Below are 18,835 nucleotides of genomic sequence, written 5' to 3'. Positions count from 1 at the left end.
TGTATTTATTTTCTATGCATGTACTTTTCTCCCTGTTAAAATACAAGCACCAGAAAAGAAGAGATCATTCCATTCTTTGTATTTCTATCTCCCATATTTAACCCCCTGACTGGCACATGGTAGGAATTTAATAAATGCTTCTTAATTGATTGAAGATACTTTTTAGAGGACAGTCACAAAGGTTATTTATTATTCCAAATAAAATACACTAAAATCAACAATCTTCACAGCATGATTTTGTATTATTTATGCCTCTGCATAAATTATTTTACTTTGAAGATGTGGTTTGCCATAGAAAATAATCCACAGACTCTGGACTGTTACATGAGCATTTTCATCAAAGACACTTTCAACTTCTGTTTAAACTATTATCATAAAATTTTACAAATTAGGAGTCACTTCTGTCTTTTCAGTTTTTGGAGATAGTACTATCTATGTTCTTCTTCATTCCTTTGAAATTATCTTCTTTTTGATCTAGAAAAAAACCTGATAATATGATGTTTTTGATATTTTATCATTTCTGTACAAATTTCCTATGTAAGTATTCAGTTATGTTACTCAGCTTTCCCAATTTTATCATCTAAAGTGTCACTGCCGCACTTTCGGTGTAAAGGTTTTAGAACCCAAATGTAGTGGTACACTGTCATTAATGATAAGATTAAGTTACTGTATAAATACTGCCAAATATCTTCCATTTAACGGCTCTTTGACATTCTTTTTCTAATCTCATATCTTAATTCTCACAGAACGATCTGGCTTAGTTGGGTCTCTGCACACTAATTTTCCCTTTCACTGATTTTCAATCTTGAGATGTGATGCCATTCAGAATGTTTCATTATCTTCCTCTAAAATCTTTTGTAATTTAGTTTGTACTCTAAACGGGAGTTGCACTTCACTGCCATGTCTGTCCATTTAGCAGAGCAATCAAGTGTTTGTAAGGTGAATCATTTATTTTTCCCTTTTTTGGCAATTCTCGATAACAAACTGCTCTAATAAAGGAAGATAATCATAGTCAATAACCTCACTTTTTTATAGTCAACAGCTTCTTTTAATAAGTAACTTTGGACCAATTTGAAATACATGTAATGTCTTTCCCTTTTTCCCCCTTCTGATTTGCTCTTGATTTGACCTTTTCTCTAACATAGTAGATGATTTGACTGCATACAACTAATCCTGAATGGATCCATATCAGTTACATGTTCTTATTGATTAATATTTAGTCAGTTGCATTTTTTCATAGTGTTGTTCATTGTTCACTGTGCTCATTGCCTTCTGACATTCTTCTTGACCGTTTCTCTTAATTGATCATGGCAGGTTTACAAAAGAACAGCACTTTATCCCTGTTGTAGGCTGGGCCTGAGTAGTAGTTTAAGTGTGATATTGGAAAGAAATGAGACATTTTTTGGTCACTCAACAGATAACTATAAGAGATTTACTTAGCCACATTAAAGGAAGAATATATAACAAGAATATATAACTTTGACATTGACAGTTGGTTCAGCTAAATGAACCTTCCTTGACTCCAAGTTGTCCATGGAAGTCTACAAGCCAAGCATCAAAAATCTCCTGAAGCTCCTCATGGCTGTTTTGTACTCAAGTGACTTGGAAGTGGCATTTTTAGCCCTCTAGGCCAATAAAGTATCAAGGATGGTTTCAACAGTCTTTAACAAGAAACTAACCCAATTTACATGGAGGCATAAGATTTCTCTCACCACTGCATCTCATCAAAAAATCAGGAATCATTGACTATTCTCTCCTTTGTAGCTCCAATAATGGGTTTGCTCATATTTTTTGGCATCTGTATTCTAGGGTCATAGATGTAGACCTGGAAGAAAACTTTGGCATCATCTGGTCCAAACCTTTCATTTTATGGATGAAGACATTCAACAGCAGTGTGCCCAGGATTGTGGGGAGGCTCCTTTTATTGCCTGAATAGTAAAGATCTGCTTCTTTCTCCAAAGTCTAAATTCACTCTCACTGAAAAAAATCTCATATCTACTAAATGAAATTTCTTCTATTTTATTTTCTATTTTGTGTCATATTCTTCCACCAGGCAGTGTCTTCATGTTAATTTTGATTCTCCTCCCCTATCCCAACCTCACCTCATCATTGTCAACTACTGACTACAACTTTGAGGAAGCCATTTCTATTGAAAGTAATCTTCTGGTAGCAGTTGGGAGCTGTCCAGATACAGCTAATTTACAGGAAACTATGGTAAGAGATACAGTAGGGCACACAAGCACAAATTTATCTGCAAGGAGTTAAGTACCATATATTTGGTCAAGTTTTCCATAGATTTCACAGAATCTTAAAGACAGAAGGGCTCTTAGAAGTTATCTAGTATGAACAGTATCTTTACAGGAATTCCCTCTACAATAACCCTTCAAATCATCATCTAGCCTTCCCTTTAAATACTGCTATGGAAGATTCTACTATGTCCCAAAATATCTCATCTCTTTTGGAATATTTCTCACTTTTTAGCAAATTTTTTTCTTATGTCAAATCAAAAATCTACACCATTTCAACATCTACCCTTTTTGTTCTTTCTGCCATCTGGGACCAAGTCAAAGAAGTCCAACCCCTCCTCCACATAAGAATATTTCAGATAACTAAAGAGTTATCATATTAGCTCCCATTACTTCTCTTCATTCTTAGTACTTTCAACTTATCCTCATTTGATGTGGCTTTGAGGCCCGTTATCATCCTAGGAAACTCCCTTTGGGAATTTTCTAGCTTGTCAATGTTCTCAAAACATGGTTCCTCAAAACTTAACACAGAATTCCAAATATGATATGAAAAATGCAGAATACAGTAGTGCTGCATTAGATTTTGGGGATGCCAATGTTACACTCTTGACTAATATTAAGCTTACATTCATCTGAAATCCTCAAAAGCTATTCACAGGAATTATTGTCTAGCAATAGCTCTTCTTCTACTTGCAGTTGTTTTTTTTCTTTTTTAAACCATCTAGGACTTAATATTTGCCCTTGCTAAAGTTCCTAGATTAAACCTAACATTCAAGTCTGTTGAGTCATTTTGGGATGCTAACATTCTATATTTTAGCTACCCTTCTGTAATAACAATGCTGTTTGCCACTACCTTGCCATTAGCCTTCACAGTTTGGAGGTTTCTTCAGCAAGTCTCTGCCATCAAAGGTCTTCTCACTCTCAGAGATCTCCTCTCTGCTCTAGAGGTCTCTTCTCAACTCTTTTAGGTTTCCTCTTACCTCAACGCTCACAAGTCATTCTTCTTCATCTCTTCTCAATGCTGGCAGTTCTCTCAATGTCTTCTCTTCAATTCCCTCTTGATATCGGCTCTCTCACACTCTGTGCTCTCCTTATATACAGTTCTAGCCAGCATCTGATTGGCTAGAACTCAGGTCTCTGATTGGCTGAATTCACACACATCTGATTGGCTAGAACTCAATGCACATTCAATCCAGCAAAATTCCACTTTGCTTGACATTACACTTTCTCAGTTTCGTGTTATTTTGATAGGTATGCCAGCTGTGTCTTAATCTAAATAATTATTTAAAATGTCAAGTAGTGGAACAGATACCTAAGCCATGCTGCTAGAGATTTCCCTCCAAGTGACACTGAGTTATTCATGAGTATTTTATTAAATGTGGCCAGCCAACTGGTTCTGAATCCATTCACCACTATCAACCAGTTTACAGCTTTGTTTTGTCTCAGAAGGTAAGCATGTCAAATACTTTGCTAAAATCTAAGGTACTCATTTTCTTGATCTATCAACCCAATTTTAAAAATTCTCTCTATTTTTGTTTTCTAGACTATATCTATTTATTCCTTCAACTCTGTTGAATCTTCTAATCTGGAACCTGTTCCTTGCTTATAGCTCCATGGTTCAGCAAGCACCTGTGTCTAGCTCATCCCCCCAACACCTCTGGCCCATACTTGATTAGACATTTTCTAACTACAGCCTATCTCTGTTCCCCAGCTCTGAAAGCTATACTATGATGCTAATCCTATACCATGGTGAATTCCAACCATTCCTTACCCTGAGCATGATTGAGGATGAATGGAATACTCAATTGCTTTTTCATTTTAAATGTTTACTTACTTGACTATTTTTTCCAACCTTGTTGGGAATTTTTCACTTCTTTTTCCAATTCGTAGGACCTACTCCTAGAATAGTCAGATGATTGACATTCCTTGCTTTAGAAACAAGGAAGCCTGGCTGAATGGGTCTACTTCAGTTACATATCTAAGAGCTCTTCAGGGAGATGCCATTATACCTCCCTACTCTTCCTCAGAGATGACTCTTGAAATGCTGTTCCAATCTCAACTCCCACATATATTTCCTAATTTCAGCCATACCTTTTTTCCCCAGAGGACTTATCTCTGAGGACTCACTCACCAGCATTAGAACTTTGCTTCCTCCCAACATGCATTTTTATGTAAAGTTCAGAGTTATTGGGATTCAATCCCAGCAAAGCTGCCTCACTCATACAGTTATTAATTTTCTTAAATGTTTGTTTATAACTTTTGTTTTTATATCATCTTTATTTCCAAACATATTTCCTTGTTCCAAGGAAGCCATCTTTTCTTATTGTTTTTAATTGCCATGTTTTATTTTTAATAAATAACATAAAAATAGCCCAAATATCATATTCCCATTTGGGTGAGCAGGCATTTAGGTAATCTATAAAGAAAAGCTTATATCCAGGTATATAAATTTATAAAAATCTTTGTCACCTTTTGTTGTAGGCATTCAAAAGTTTTAAGGTCCCAACCTGATTTTTAAATTACCATATTCAGAAGGCCCCCAAATGTCCATTCATTTTTAATTCAATTTTATGTCATTTTCAGTTCCAAATTCATTCCCTTCCACTACCATTTTCTTACCCATTGAGAAGGCAAGGAAAATAAAGGCCATTACAAATATGTATAGTCACACAAAATAAATTCCTATATTAGCTATGTCCAACAAAAAGTAAAGAAAGTATACTTCAATCCTAACTCTGAGTTCATTGATCCTATCTCTGGAGGTAGACAGCATATTTCTTCATGAATCCTTTGGAATTGTGCCTGGTCATTGTGTTGATCAGAATTGCTAAGTCTTTCAAAGTTGATTATCTTTACAATATTTGTTGTTGGTGTATAATCTGTTCTATTGGTTCTGCTCACTTCATTTTGCATCAGTTCATACAAGTCTTCTCAGAGTTTTCTAAAAACATCCCTTCATCATTTCTATTGGCATAATAGTATATCGTCACATTCATATACCATAATTTGTTCAGTCATTCCCCATTTGATAACCATCCCCTTAGTTTCTAATTCTTTGCTACCATAAAAGAGCTGCTATAAGTGTTTTTATACTTATGGATCCTTTTCCTTTTACTTTGATCTCTTTGAAGTATATACCCAGTAGCAGTATCTTTTTCAAAAGGTATGCACAGTTTAATAGCTTTTGGGGCATGGTTCCAAATTGCTTTTTAGATAGTTGGACCAGTTCACAGCTCTACTAACAGTATACTGAAGTATCTGTTTTCTCACAGCCCTTTCAGCATTTGCATTTTCCTATTCTGTCAAGTTAGCCAAGCTGATGTGTGTGGGATGGTACTTCAGAATTGTTTTAATTTGCACATTCTAATTATTAGTGATTTGAAGCACTTTTGCTTTCATATGGATATTGATAGCTGTTTTAACAATCCGGCTAGCAGCTTCTGTGGGGGTGTAAGATCCACCCACAGCCAGCACCCAGAAAGCTGCTGGCATGCTGGGAAAGCACAGGTTCTTTTGATCTGCTTAACCAAGGAAAGCAAGGTGAAGGGGTTGGCAAGCTTACTTTAATCCAGCATACAGACAGCATTCAGTTGGTTCAGGGGAGCATACAGACAGCATTCAGTTAGTTCAGGGGAAAAAGCCAGCACCCTGAACTTCAGAACAAAATACAAACAAATTACAAACATCAACAGACAGATCCAATACAATTCATAGTTACCAACATCTAGGTTCAGCCCGAGAGCTCGGAACAGGGGCTGGCCCAGAGTCATGCTCGCCACCGCTGCTGCTCCAACCGAAAAGGGATCTTCAAGCTGTCTTCTCTCCTCTTATAGAGTTTTTGACATCTTCAAGCGTTGCCTGAATGACTGGAGCCGATTGGTTCTTGAGTTGGCCCCTCCCCCTAGGACCCTGGGAGGTTCACATCCATGTAGACTAGGTTAACACCCAATAGGACATGGCTCTGGAGTTAACACCTCCTCTTAGCCAGCCCCATGAATCGTCACAAAGAGGAGGACCTAAACCCACGTGGTCTAAAAGCCTCTGCTGTCCCATACATGTAAACTAGGCCCTCCCTGGAGTTAGCACCAAGGTTCCACACCTAACAGGGCTCTGGGCCTGGGGCCCAGCACCCAGCAAGGCTCAATGAGATAAACTGAGTCACTCAAAGAAAACAAAAGCCATTCTGCTTACAATAGCTTAGATTTCTTTCTTTGAAAACTGTCTATTCATGTTCTTTGGCCATTTATTAATTGGGATATGGCTCTTATAAATCTGACTCAGTTTCTTATATATCCTAAAAATTAAGGGCCAACTAGGTGGTGCAGTGCATGGAGCACTGGTCCTGGAGTCCAGAGGAACTGAGTTCAAATCTGAACTCAGACACTTACAAGTTGTGTGACTCAGGGCATGTCACTTTAGAGAGAGAGAGAGAAAGAGAGAGAGAGAGAGAGAGAGAGAGAGAGAGAAACTATCTTATTTGGTCATTAACTCTTTATCTGTAGTTGTGTCAGGAAATTTCTTCCATGCTCCTCTCATTTAGCTATGAGGTTATCTTTTATGTGTAAATCATGTCATGTACCCATTTGGAGTTTATCTAGGTATATTGATGAGAGATACACATCTATACTTGGTTTCTGTGAGACTGAGTAAAGTTTATGCAAAAATATGTGAACTTTAATGCCTAGAGTGTACTACTTCTGCAAAGGGAAAAGGATGTTTTTATGATTCCAAGCACGGTCACTACATTTTCACAGCATGAAGTTTCAATATTTTTCTCATTCTTCTTTCTACTTACATTGATGTGGTTCATGTATTTATTGTTTTCCTGGAACTACTTTCTTCAGTTATAATCAATTTATATATCTTAACATCTTTCTCTGTATTTTTCATATTCAGCATTTCTTAAGATTCAGTAATAATATATTAGCTCCATATACTGCAATTTGTTTAGTCATTTCCCAATCAAAAGATGTCTAATTCATTTCCAGGTTTTTGATATTATAAAAATTGTTATCATGAATATTTTGATATATTTAAGACCTGTCTTTCTGCCTTTGTTTTCCTAGAGTTATATGAGTAACATGGAAATCTCTGAGCCAATAACTTTCTTAATATAATTCCAAATTGCTTTTCAGAACAGTTGGAACAATTTATAGTTCCAATTTATAGAATATATAGCATAATTCCAAATTTCCTTTCAGAATAATAAGACTGATATATGATGTTACAATGGTGTGCCTATTTTTCTACAACACCCCCAACACCAACTCTTCCAATCTTTTGTCATCTTGGTCAATTTTCTGGATGTAAGGTGAAATTTTAGAATTGTTTTAATTTGCAATTCTCTCTCTACTAGAGATCTGAGACAGTATTTCATGTGGATATTACATAGCTTGAAATTATTCTTTTAATAACTATTTGTGCTTATCCTTTGACTACTTGTCCACTGGGAAATGGTTCTTGGTGGTATTTTTACATATTTATATTGTTTCTTATATGTCTTAAATTTTAGACCATTAAGAATAACTTTGACACACAGATATTTTCCTAGTAGGTTCTTTCAATACTTATCTTATTTGAATTTATATTCTTCATGTAAATACATTTAGCTTTATGTAATTTAGTTTACCTGTTTTTTTTTTCTTTATTAATTGTTTCTAAGCTTTGTTTGGTTAGGAATTCTCTCCCTTTCTAATAATGTGAAAGGCATCTAAACTGGATTTCTAATTGTTTTATGGAATAAACTTTAGTATTCAGGTCATTCACATTTTAAGCTTATCACAGATATGATATAGAATGCTGATCTTAATCTAATTTCTGCCAAACCACTTCTCATTTTTTGAAGCAATTCAAATAAAATAAGGAGTTATTCCTCAAGTAATATGTTCTTGGGTTTATTTTTTAAACTGAATTGCTGAGTGTAATTATTTCTGTTTCCTTATTTAGATAATTTCAGTGATACACTTAATTATTCATAACGATTACCAAATAGTTTCCATGATTACAAATTTATAGAATAATCTGAGCTTTAGAAATGCTCTTCCTTTTCATTCTTTAATTTTTATAGTTTACCTTGTGATTCTAGATCTTTTGTTCCTCCAAATAATTTTTCTATTATTTTGTCTACCTCTATAAAGTGTCTCTTTGGTCATTTGATTATTACAGCACAATATCTATAAAATAGTTTGACTAGTATCATGGTTTGTTTTTGGTTTTTTTTGCCAGCGTGTCCAAACCATGAGAATTGAATATTTATCCAGTCATTTATTTAATTCTCCGTTTCTTGAAGGAGAGTTTTACAATTAAATCTAAATAGATCTTGTATTTTCCTTGGTAGGTCATCTCCCATATATCTTATGCATCTTGTAGTAATTTTGAATGAGACATACCTTGCTATTTTGTCCTGAATTTTGTTATTGATATATGGAAGTTCTGTTTATTTCTCTAGGATTTTTAACTAATCTACCATATCATCAGGATATATGTATAATTTTATCTCCTTCTTGCATGTTTGTAGATTTATCTCTTTCTACTGTTTTATTGCTACTGCTAGGATTTCTAGAGTTGTGTCAGATAAAAGTAAGGGAAGGGGACATCCTTGCTTTACTCCTATACTTATTTGTAAAGCCTCTAATGTTTCCTCCATTCCACAAATTGCTAGCTGTTGATATGCCATATACATATATAACATACATGCATGTTAACATAGGTACATACATACAGATACATGTGTGTATCCATCAAACTTTTAAGTCATTAGGATCACAAAAATCAGATTAAGAGCTATAGGAGATCTCAGAAACTATCTACTCTACTACTCTTCATTTTATAAATTAAGAAATTTAGGCTTAAAGAGTTTAAGTGATTTGCCTAATGCAACACATGTAGTAATATCTTACATGGGATTTGAAAACATGTCCTCTGCCTACAGAACCAGGGTTGTTTCCTTTTTATGACACATCCCTGTTTCTATGTTTAAATTCTGTAAGGTCATTGAGATAATATTTTGTAAAGTGATTAACATAGTGCTTGGCACATAGCAGACAATAAACACCCCCTTTCCTTCCCTTTTTAGCATGAGGGCTGTGCAATGTCAAAGGTTTTTTTCCCGCAATCCATTGATATCACATTGTTTTAGAGTTTCTTGTTTTTGTTTTTAATCTGATAGATTATTACTTTTTCCTAATGTTATACCATCCTTGCATCCCTACTATAAATCTACTTTGGTCTTAATGGATATTTTTTGATATATTGCTATAACAATGTTTCAGAACACTTAATCATTTTCTAACTTGTGTCACATTTATTTGCAAATGTTCCATCTTCCTCTACTTCCCCTGCTACATTATAAAGTTCTTGTGGTCAAATGTCCCATCTTTATTGATTCTTGTATTTTTCCCAGCACCTAGCAGGGTATGGTAAGCATAGAACACAAGCACAAATGTGTATATGTATGAGAACCATAGTAAACTCTTGTATATACTTTATACAATTGAATTGCTATTGGCATTTTTTTCTATTTGCAGCACAAGGCTCTCTCACATGCAGTTATCCCTGGCAAGCCAATTTTAAGGCATGTTTGTAGTCAACATCTCCTCAGAGTCTTAGTTCATGAGCCCATATTAAGGTTTCTGTTACCAGATTAACAAGAGAACACACTAATTCAAATCAAAGACATTTATTTAAATAGAAAAGAAAAATTAATGACACAGAAAATGCTCCCATTTGTGAAGGAGTAATCTCCCAAGAGTTACCACATCCCTCATCCCAAAGGTGGCATGCATGGCTAGGAAACAGAAATGGGAGAAGGCACCTTACACACCTAGTGATATGTCCCAACTCCTTCCTCCTTTCATCACTGTCACTCAGTAGAAGTCCTCAGAGTAAAATAAATTCTGTCTTCTGGACCCCTGGCATTGTGCCTGGGGCTACTACTCCCAGAAGGGAATCTTCCATTTAACTTAGAGTACGAAAATTTCTTTCAATTCTTTTGTACTCTGACAATGCAAATCATTCCCTGGAATCACGACTGAAAAGGGACCAAGTGGAACTACTGACCCTTGTCCTACTTACCTTGCAGGAACAATGTCATTCTTCTCCCTATATATTATACTAATTTTGACTAATACAAGTTCATCATTTTTAATTTGTCAAATGTATTTTAAAATGCTCTTCAATAATACTGTGGTAAGAATATTAGTTCCCATTTGGATAGCTGTTATTAAGGTTTGGAAAATGCTTCGTGTTCCTTATCTCACTCAATCCTAATAGTAATCTTGTGAGGTCAGTAAAATATTATTATCATAATTTTATAGATAAGGAACTGAGACTGAGAAGTACCATCAAGTCTCAGGACCTCAGAAATAATAAGCATCTGAGACAGGATTTGAACCTAGGTGTTTCAGACTCCAAGTCTATCCAAGTCTATGTTCATTACATTACCACAACTAACAACAAACTAAAATGCTTGGAAACGAAAATCCAGTGCAGACACACCAGTAGATTACTTAACCTTAATGTGTACCTCTGCATTTTTACATCACCATATTGTTGTTGATATTTTCACATGTGTCTTGCTTTTGAATATGAAATACCATTTAAATGTGCTTTATTAAATATAATTTATGGTTAAAAACTTTCTTCTTGACTTGTTGGGTGATATAGAAGCTTAGCCAAGCTATTTCTCCTGAAGACAGCATGGCTCCTATTCTTGGTCTTGAGGAAGAACAACTCATGGCTGGATCTGAAAAATCAGATGAACCAGGAGCTTGTTTTTCAGATGGTAAGTAGAAAATTGATAACTGTGCTTTGTGACCTTTTGCTATTATTTTGAGTTTCTTTGCAATTGTTAACATAATTTGTACTACTTTTTATTTAAAATCTGCATTACTATTCCAGCACCATAGCTATAAATGTTATACACTGGGGCATATTAACAATAATTAATGGTAATTATTATTATTACAGCTAGAATGTGTATAGTCCTCTGTTTCCATCTGTTAGCTCACTTGATCCTCATAACAAACTTTTAAGGTAGGTACTATTATTATTCTCACTTTGCTGTTGAAGAAACTGAGGCATGGATAGGTTTAGTAGTTTGCCTAAGGTCACATAATATGTGTCTAAGGCAGAATTTAAACTAAAGTTTTCCTACTCTAAGCTCTATGTTTATCTACTGCTCTACCTAGTAAATCATCTTTTCATTATAGGATACTGATGCTTCTAATGTAGTATCAGGAGAGCATGAGCTGCAAATGATATTTCTAGATGACAGCTTTGTATTGTTTCTCTCAGATATTCTCACCTGGATCCCTCTTTTGACTCTTAGTATGAGAGTAAAATACATAAATGTAGTTTAAAGATGACTGTGAGAAATAAAGAATTTAATTGAGCAAGCAAGAACTTTGGAATAACTTTGGAATTATTATCATGTGGCTCTAACTACTGAACAAACCAGCCATATACTGGAGTCATAACTATGAATTCTTATGACAGGGACAAATTCACTTGAGAGGGGAATATAAGTGTAATGACGCCATAAGGGTAAGTCTGTCTCCCAAAGAATCTGACCTCTTCCAACACAATGGTTGGGAACAAAGATATAGAGAGGGCTTCCACTGTGGCAGAGCACATGGAATGGTTATATGATAAGGTAGGACATGGAGATTATAGTTGACACAGGGAGAAAACATGCCTCCCCCTTTTGGTAACTTGGGGAAAAACCCTGGAGTTCTCAAGTCTCTAGAGGCAACTACAAGGTCCATTATGTAAGCACAGGACTTGAAGTCCAGAAGATCTGAGTTTGAATCTTATCTCAAATACTTACCAACAATGTTACTCTGGAAAAGTCACTTTGTGTCTCAGTTTCCTCATCTATAAAATGGGGATAATGACACCTACCTCACAAGGTTCTTGGATCTTAAGTGCTTTGCAAACCTTTAAGTGCTATATAAATACTAGCTATTACTATTACTACTATTAGTTCTGGAATTATTAGAGCTCAACAAGCAGAAGTTAGGCTGTATGGAATCCAAGTGGAGATCCATGAAACTGATAGGGATAAGGAAATAGGCCTAAAGCACCATTATTGACATCTCTAGACAGAATAATAAAGCCACAGGACCCAAAAATATGACAGAGAGTGGTGGAGACAAGAAAATAAACAAAAAGAACCAGGATGAAGAAGCTAAGTAACTGGAGACAGAACCAAGAAACTAGAGGTATATAGGGAGACTAATTAGCAAGAATGACAGTTGAGAATTAGCATGTTATATAGAGTGTAGAGTGTTGAACTGGGAATCAGAAGACCTAGTTTTAAATCTTACCTCTTAACCTTATTTGCTATGTGGTCATGCGTAAGCTATTTAATTTCTCTGAACCTGTTTCCTCATAATAAAAATGGAGTAGATAACCCTTTCGTTACCTACCTCACAGAGCTGTTGCGAAGAAAATGCTCATAGTTCTGTTTCTAAATAATCACAACATTTGTGCAGTTTGACCTTATTCTTTCACCACTCTTCATTGTTCTTACTTCCTTATAGAGATTTATAGCTATGGTGTAATGGTAATTAGGGTGGCACTTTTTTGTTGTCTTCTCTTTTGGAATGCTAAGGCCATCAAGTGCCTTTAATGAGTCTTGCCTTTGTTTGAGTGGGGCAGGTAAAGCAGGACCCTTTTGTCTTTTGTTTTAGAAATCAAGTACCTTTTATGAGTCTTGCTTTTCAAAAGTAATGGCAAGCAAAATGGGTCTGTTTCCTATTTTTTGTTTGAGTGCTTCTTAGCACTGGCTAATCACGTGCCCCAAGGGCCTGAGAAGGGTGTATAAAATCTGAGGTTGGTGTTTTGTTTTGGGGCTCTCACTCACTGGAAGAGTGTCACGTGATTTGACCAGATGAGATTCTGGGTGGCCATTATCAAGAGCCCCATGGCTTTGAAAACCTAGATGTTGGTGCTTCTCTTTTTGGTAACTATGTATATGGAGTCTTGATCAGACAAGGCCTGTCTATTGATCCGTTTGTGATTTCTGTTTCTATATGCTCCGAAGTTCAGGGTGATGACTTTTTCCCCTAGACTAAGTGGATGATATATGTATTTTTAATTAAAGTGAGATTGTAAACCCCTTAAAGTTGCTTTCCTTAGAAAAGCAGATAAAAGAACCTGGGCTAGCAGCCCTTTTGTGTGTTCTTGTTGTTGATCTTGTTCTGGTCTTTCACTTCCACAGCAGCTGCTAGCAACATTGTTATTATGCCTCTGTATTTTGAGCTAACAGTAGAAAAGATCCATCAGTTTGATAGTGAACCACTTACATTCTGTGACTAGATGAGTGGGGAATTGGATAAAAGGAGAAGTAGTGTTGTGACTATATTACATTACATTATGTATAATGGATGAATTTTGCCAACAGAACATAATTCTCTGAGTAGGTGGCAATGAGCCAGTCATATACACAATGAGCTGGCTTAGCTTTCCAAGCTGTTTTCATGATCCATTTTACAACACTTATGATAAGTTGTATCATTGAAAATCCAATTGTCTTTCATCCATTTTGAATCAGATGAGTTCTTAAAAACAATGTGTTCTTTTTTTAAGTACAATTTATTTTTTTACTTTAAGTTTACAATGCTCAGTTCCACAAGTTTTTGGGTTCCAAATTTTCTCTCCCTTCTACTTTTCCCCCCAAGCCCCCAGAATAGCATGTATTCCATTGTAGGTTCTACATATACCTTCATATTGAACTTATTTACATAATAGTCCAGTTGTTATGAAGAACTATAACCAATGAAATGAATCTTGAGAAAGGAGAAACAAAACCAAAAAAAAAAAAAATAAAGGAAAAACGAGAGAGAGAGCAAAAAGTTTGCTTCAATATGCATTCAGACTCCATGATTCTTTCTCTGGATGTGCATAGTTTTTTCCATCATGAGTCTTTTGGAGCTGTCTTTGAACCTTGCATTGATGAGACAAGTCAAGTCTATCAAAGTTAATCCTTACAGATATCATGTGTCTGTAATCATGTATAATGATCTCCTGGTTCTACTCCCCTCACTCAGCATCAGTTCATATAAGTCATTCCAGGTTATTATGAAGTCCATCTGCTTCTCATTTCTTATAGCACAGTAGTATTGCATTACATTCATATACCACAATTTGTTTAGCCATTCCCCAATTGATGGGCATCCCTTTGATTTCCAATTCTTTGCTACCCCAAAAAAGAGCTGCTATAAATATTTTTGTACATACAGGTTCCTTTCCACTTGTATTATCTCTTTGGGATATAGCCCTAGAAGTGGTATTGCTGGATCAAAGGATATGCACATTTTTACATCCTTTGAGCATAGTTCCAAATTGCTCTACAGAATGGCTGGATCTGCTCACAACTCCACCTACAATGTAATAATGTTCCAATTTTCCCACATCTCCTCCAGCATTTATCATTTTCCTGTTTTGTCATGTTAGCCAATATGACAGGAGAGATGTGGTGCATAGGAGATTTAGAGCATTTTTTCATATGCCTATAGATATCTTTAATTTTTTCCTCTGAAAACTGCTTGTTCATATCCTTTGACCATTTATCAACTGGGGAATGACTTGTATTCCTATAAATTTGGCTCAGTTCCCTATATATTATAGATATGAGGCCTTTATCAGAGACACTAGTTGTAAAGATTTTCTCCCAATTTTCTGCTTCCCTCCTTATCTTGGTTGCATTGACTTTGTTTATACAAAAACTTTTCAATTTAATATAATCAACATTATCCACTTTGCATTTTGTAAAATTCTCTATCTCTTGTTGAGTCATGAATTCTTCCCTTTCCCATGACAGGTAAACTATTCCTTGCTCTCCCAAATTGCTTATAGTAACAACCTTTATTCCTAAATCATGAGCCCATTTTGACTTTTTTTTTGGTATACAGTGTAAGATGTTGGTCTATGCCCAGTTTCTACCATACCATTTCCCAATTTTCCCACCAGTTTTTGTGAAATAGTGAATTCTTAGCCTAGAAACTGGATTCTTTGGATTTATCGAAGAGTGGATTGCTATAGTCATTGACTACTGTGTCTTGTGTACCTAACCTATTCCACTGATTCTCCACTCTGTTCTTAGCCAATACCAAGTAGTTTTGATGACGGCTACTTTATAGTACAGTTTAATATCCAGTATGGCTAGGCCACTTTCCCCAGCATTTCTTTTCATTAATTCCCTTGATATTCTGGACCTTTTGTTCTTCCAGATGAATTTTGTTATTATTTTACCCAGCTCTGTAAAATAATTTTTTGGTAGTTTGATTGGTATGGCACTGAATAAGTAAATTAATTTAGGTAAAATTGTCATTTTTATTATATTAGCTCAGTCTAACCATGAGCAACTGCTGTTTTTCCATTTAATTAGATCTGAGTTTATTTGTGTGAAAAGTGTTTCATAATTGTGTTCATATAGGTCTTGGGTTTGTCTTGGCAGGTAGATGCCCAAATATTTTATAGGGTCTACAGTAACTTTAAATGGAATTTCTCTTTCTATCTCTTGCTGTTGGGCTTTGTCAGCAATATATAGGAATGCCAATGATTTATGTGGGTTTATTTTATATCCTGCAACTTTGCTAAATATTTTTATTATTTCAAGTAGTTTTTTACTTGATTCTCTAGGATTCTCTAAGCATATCATCATATAAAAACAATGTGTTCTTAATAAAAAAAATTTACAACATATTTTTCAAGACATAGAATATTTATTTTCTTTATTATTATACCAAGATGTAGTATAATTTATTACTAGGGGGACTTAATACAATCAACCATGAGAGATAGAACTTTTCCAATTAAAACCCTTTAAAATGTCCATGAGATTTCCTGTTCAGATGTATTGGAGCCTACTCTCCCTAAAAGCCAACCAGGGAATGACAAACAATACACCAAAATTTCCAGATCGAAGATAAGATAGTAGATAAAGGGGAAAATGTATTCTTGAAGACTTATCTTTGACAAAAGAGAATTAATTAAATGAATTCACATTTTTACAACTAAAAAAATCAACAAATAAATTCAGGAAAATGAAATATTGAAAACTAATGGGAAAATAAATGGGAAAACAAAAATTATACAATTAAGAAATGATTCTTTGAAAAACTAACAAAATTAATAAACTGTTAGCTAATCTGATTAAAAATAAGAAGAAAGAAAATCAAATCATAAAAATAAAAAGCCAGACAAGGAGAGACAGCAGAGAAAAAAGAATCACCAAAATCTACTATACATAATTATATGTCAGCAAAATGAAGCATTAAAAAATGATTACCTACAAAAAATATAAACCACCCAAATTAGAATCATAAACAATCCAATGCAAAAAAAGTTAATTACACTAGTTATAAAGGAACTACCAAAAAAACACAATGCTTTCAGGATGAAGAATGAAGTTCCTGTTTCTTAAAACTAAATCAAAGTATATTCACTTTCAAATGTGTGATTGGTGGCAAAAATGGTGACCAAGTACAATGGACTAGTCAGTTGGGTAGGCAATATGATGCCAGTGAGACTGAGAGTGTAGGTTTGATCCCTACAATAGCCATTTATATTTGTAAAAGAGAAAACATATTTATGGTCATACCCCTTAACCGGAACTAGCTCTTTAATAAATGCAGATCCTCCGATGCAGAGGAATACAGCCAAGATGGAATGGATAGCTTAGCAGAAATACATTGTCATTCCTGGAAAAAAGTATGCATAAGTGATGTCTTGCTGATATAAGCCAGCATCATATTTGTCTACCAAGGGTGTAATATTTCAAACAGATCTTTGTGAATTATTCCCTTGAGGATTTTAAATTTTAAGACAGACACTTCTAGAAAGAAAAACAATGTCATGTATGTATTTGATCTGACTCACAATGCGAATTATCTTTGAAGAATCTGAAAAGTTAATGGGCAGCTAATTCATGAAAGAACTTTTCTGAAAAAATGTCAAACCATATTTTACCAATCCCATTGTCAAGCTTGGTCTTTGGATCAAGAAGGAGATTTCTCATTCCAATGCCAGAGGAGCCAAGAGAAAAGAGAACTCACACCACCTGAAGTGTTATCACTGATTTAGGCATCTGTTTCATCAGTATTCTCATTATTGCAAAGTGTTGTTTTTTTTTTTTTTAACTCTGGCTGAAGTTGGGAAGTTGTCTGGACAATTGCCTCTTCACAGTTCATGAAGGATGTGATCATGTCATGGTTCTAGCAAAGAAGTCTAACAAAATAGAAAATATGCCAACACCAAAAAAAATGAAAGAATGAGCCACCTAGAGCCACTGTGGTGACATGATTTCCATTCAGAAATATAGTTATTATGGACTTAGAAAAGAGATCAGTGCTGATAAATAATGGGAGAGACACTGTTCAGGCAGATCTGAGTGATACACAAGTGTTTAATGTTGGAAAGGAATAGTGGATGAAATCGAGAAAAAAACACTAAAGGTAACAGATCCCCTTTGCATAATGAAAGTGGAAGGAAAATCAATGTGATTAAAATAACTTTTCAAGATTGTGTTTAAAAGTAGAATTATATATTTCATTATAGAAAAAATATAGCTGCCATAGTGAAAATACTAACCTATATGCAATCATTATACGCATATATAACATTTATTCTATAATAGTTGGTAGATATTTTAAAATTTCTATCCAATTACATTGGGGTTTATTATTTACTTCGCTGTTTGTTAAGAAAAAAAAACAGACGAGTTTTTTTGGCAGGGGGAGTGGGGTTTTTTGTTTGTTCATTTGTTTCACTTCTTCAAAATTATTGGGGTCTCAAAAGAAGGCATTTCTCCCTGAGAGTGAATTAAGTTGACGCCCAGTTATCCCCTCCAACTGTGTGTAAAATGCATAAGTATCTACATTACACAGAATAACATATATTAAAGATAACCAAATCCACTTAATGAGAAGCTCACTGTACTTAAAAATTAAGAAACCCTGAGTCAAATCCTGCCTCAGACATTTACTAGTTGTGTGATCCTAGCCTTTAACCTCTCTCAGTTTACTTATCTGTAAAACAGGGAATGTTCTTTAACATTAATTTTTATTTTTTGGATATTTTTTTAAATCTGTCTTCTTTAATTTATGGAATAAAACAGTATTTCCATAATATGGTATAATTAAAAAGATGATTGCACATGAAACTACAAATCCATTATGTACAACTTGCAATTCCTTTCAAATATATAATAAAGTTATGTAAATTTCTTTTTTTCTTCCTTCTGCACCCCAGCCTAGAGATGGCTACTATTAGATACAAATTGTACACACACACACACACACACACACACACACACGCAAACATACATATATATTTGTATTTTTGTAAAATTATTCTATACATACTGCTATTTATCAGTTCTTTCTTTGGATTCAGATAGCATCTTTCTTCATATATCCTTTATAGTTCATTTGGAATTTGTAATAGTCAAAATGACTTATTTGTTCAGAGTTAGTCTTAAAACAATAGAACCTACTTTGCAGGATTATTATAAGGGAAAACTTAATATGGGATAACTTATATGAGGTACTGTGTAAGCCTTGATGGAAATTTTTATTATAATCTTA

The 18,835-nt window shown here is 34.7% G+C and overlaps 1 protein-coding gene across 1 annotated transcript in view; it reads left to right on the top strand.

The window, feature by feature from the left end:
- Positions 1–18,835, top strand: part of LOC118835678 (sodium channel protein type 9 subunit alpha-like) — a 123,196-nt gene that overhangs the window by 77,164 nt on the left and 27,197 nt on the right. Inside the window, exon 17 of the mRNA XM_036742908.1 lies at positions 10,911–11,028. Within this exon, the coding sequence (XP_036598803.1) occupies positions 10,911–11,028 (118 nt within the window). The remainder of the gene's footprint in view (positions 1–10,910; positions 11,029–18,835) is intronic.

This window comes from Trichosurus vulpecula, chromosome 2 (assembly GCF_011100635.1).
Source record: "Trichosurus vulpecula isolate mTriVul1 chromosome 2, mTriVul1.pri, whole genome shotgun sequence".
In the NCBI taxonomy this organism is placed as follows: Eukaryota; Metazoa; Chordata; class Mammalia; order Diprotodontia; family Phalangeridae; genus Trichosurus; species Trichosurus vulpecula.
This window is presented reverse-complemented; position numbering and strand designations above follow the sequence as displayed.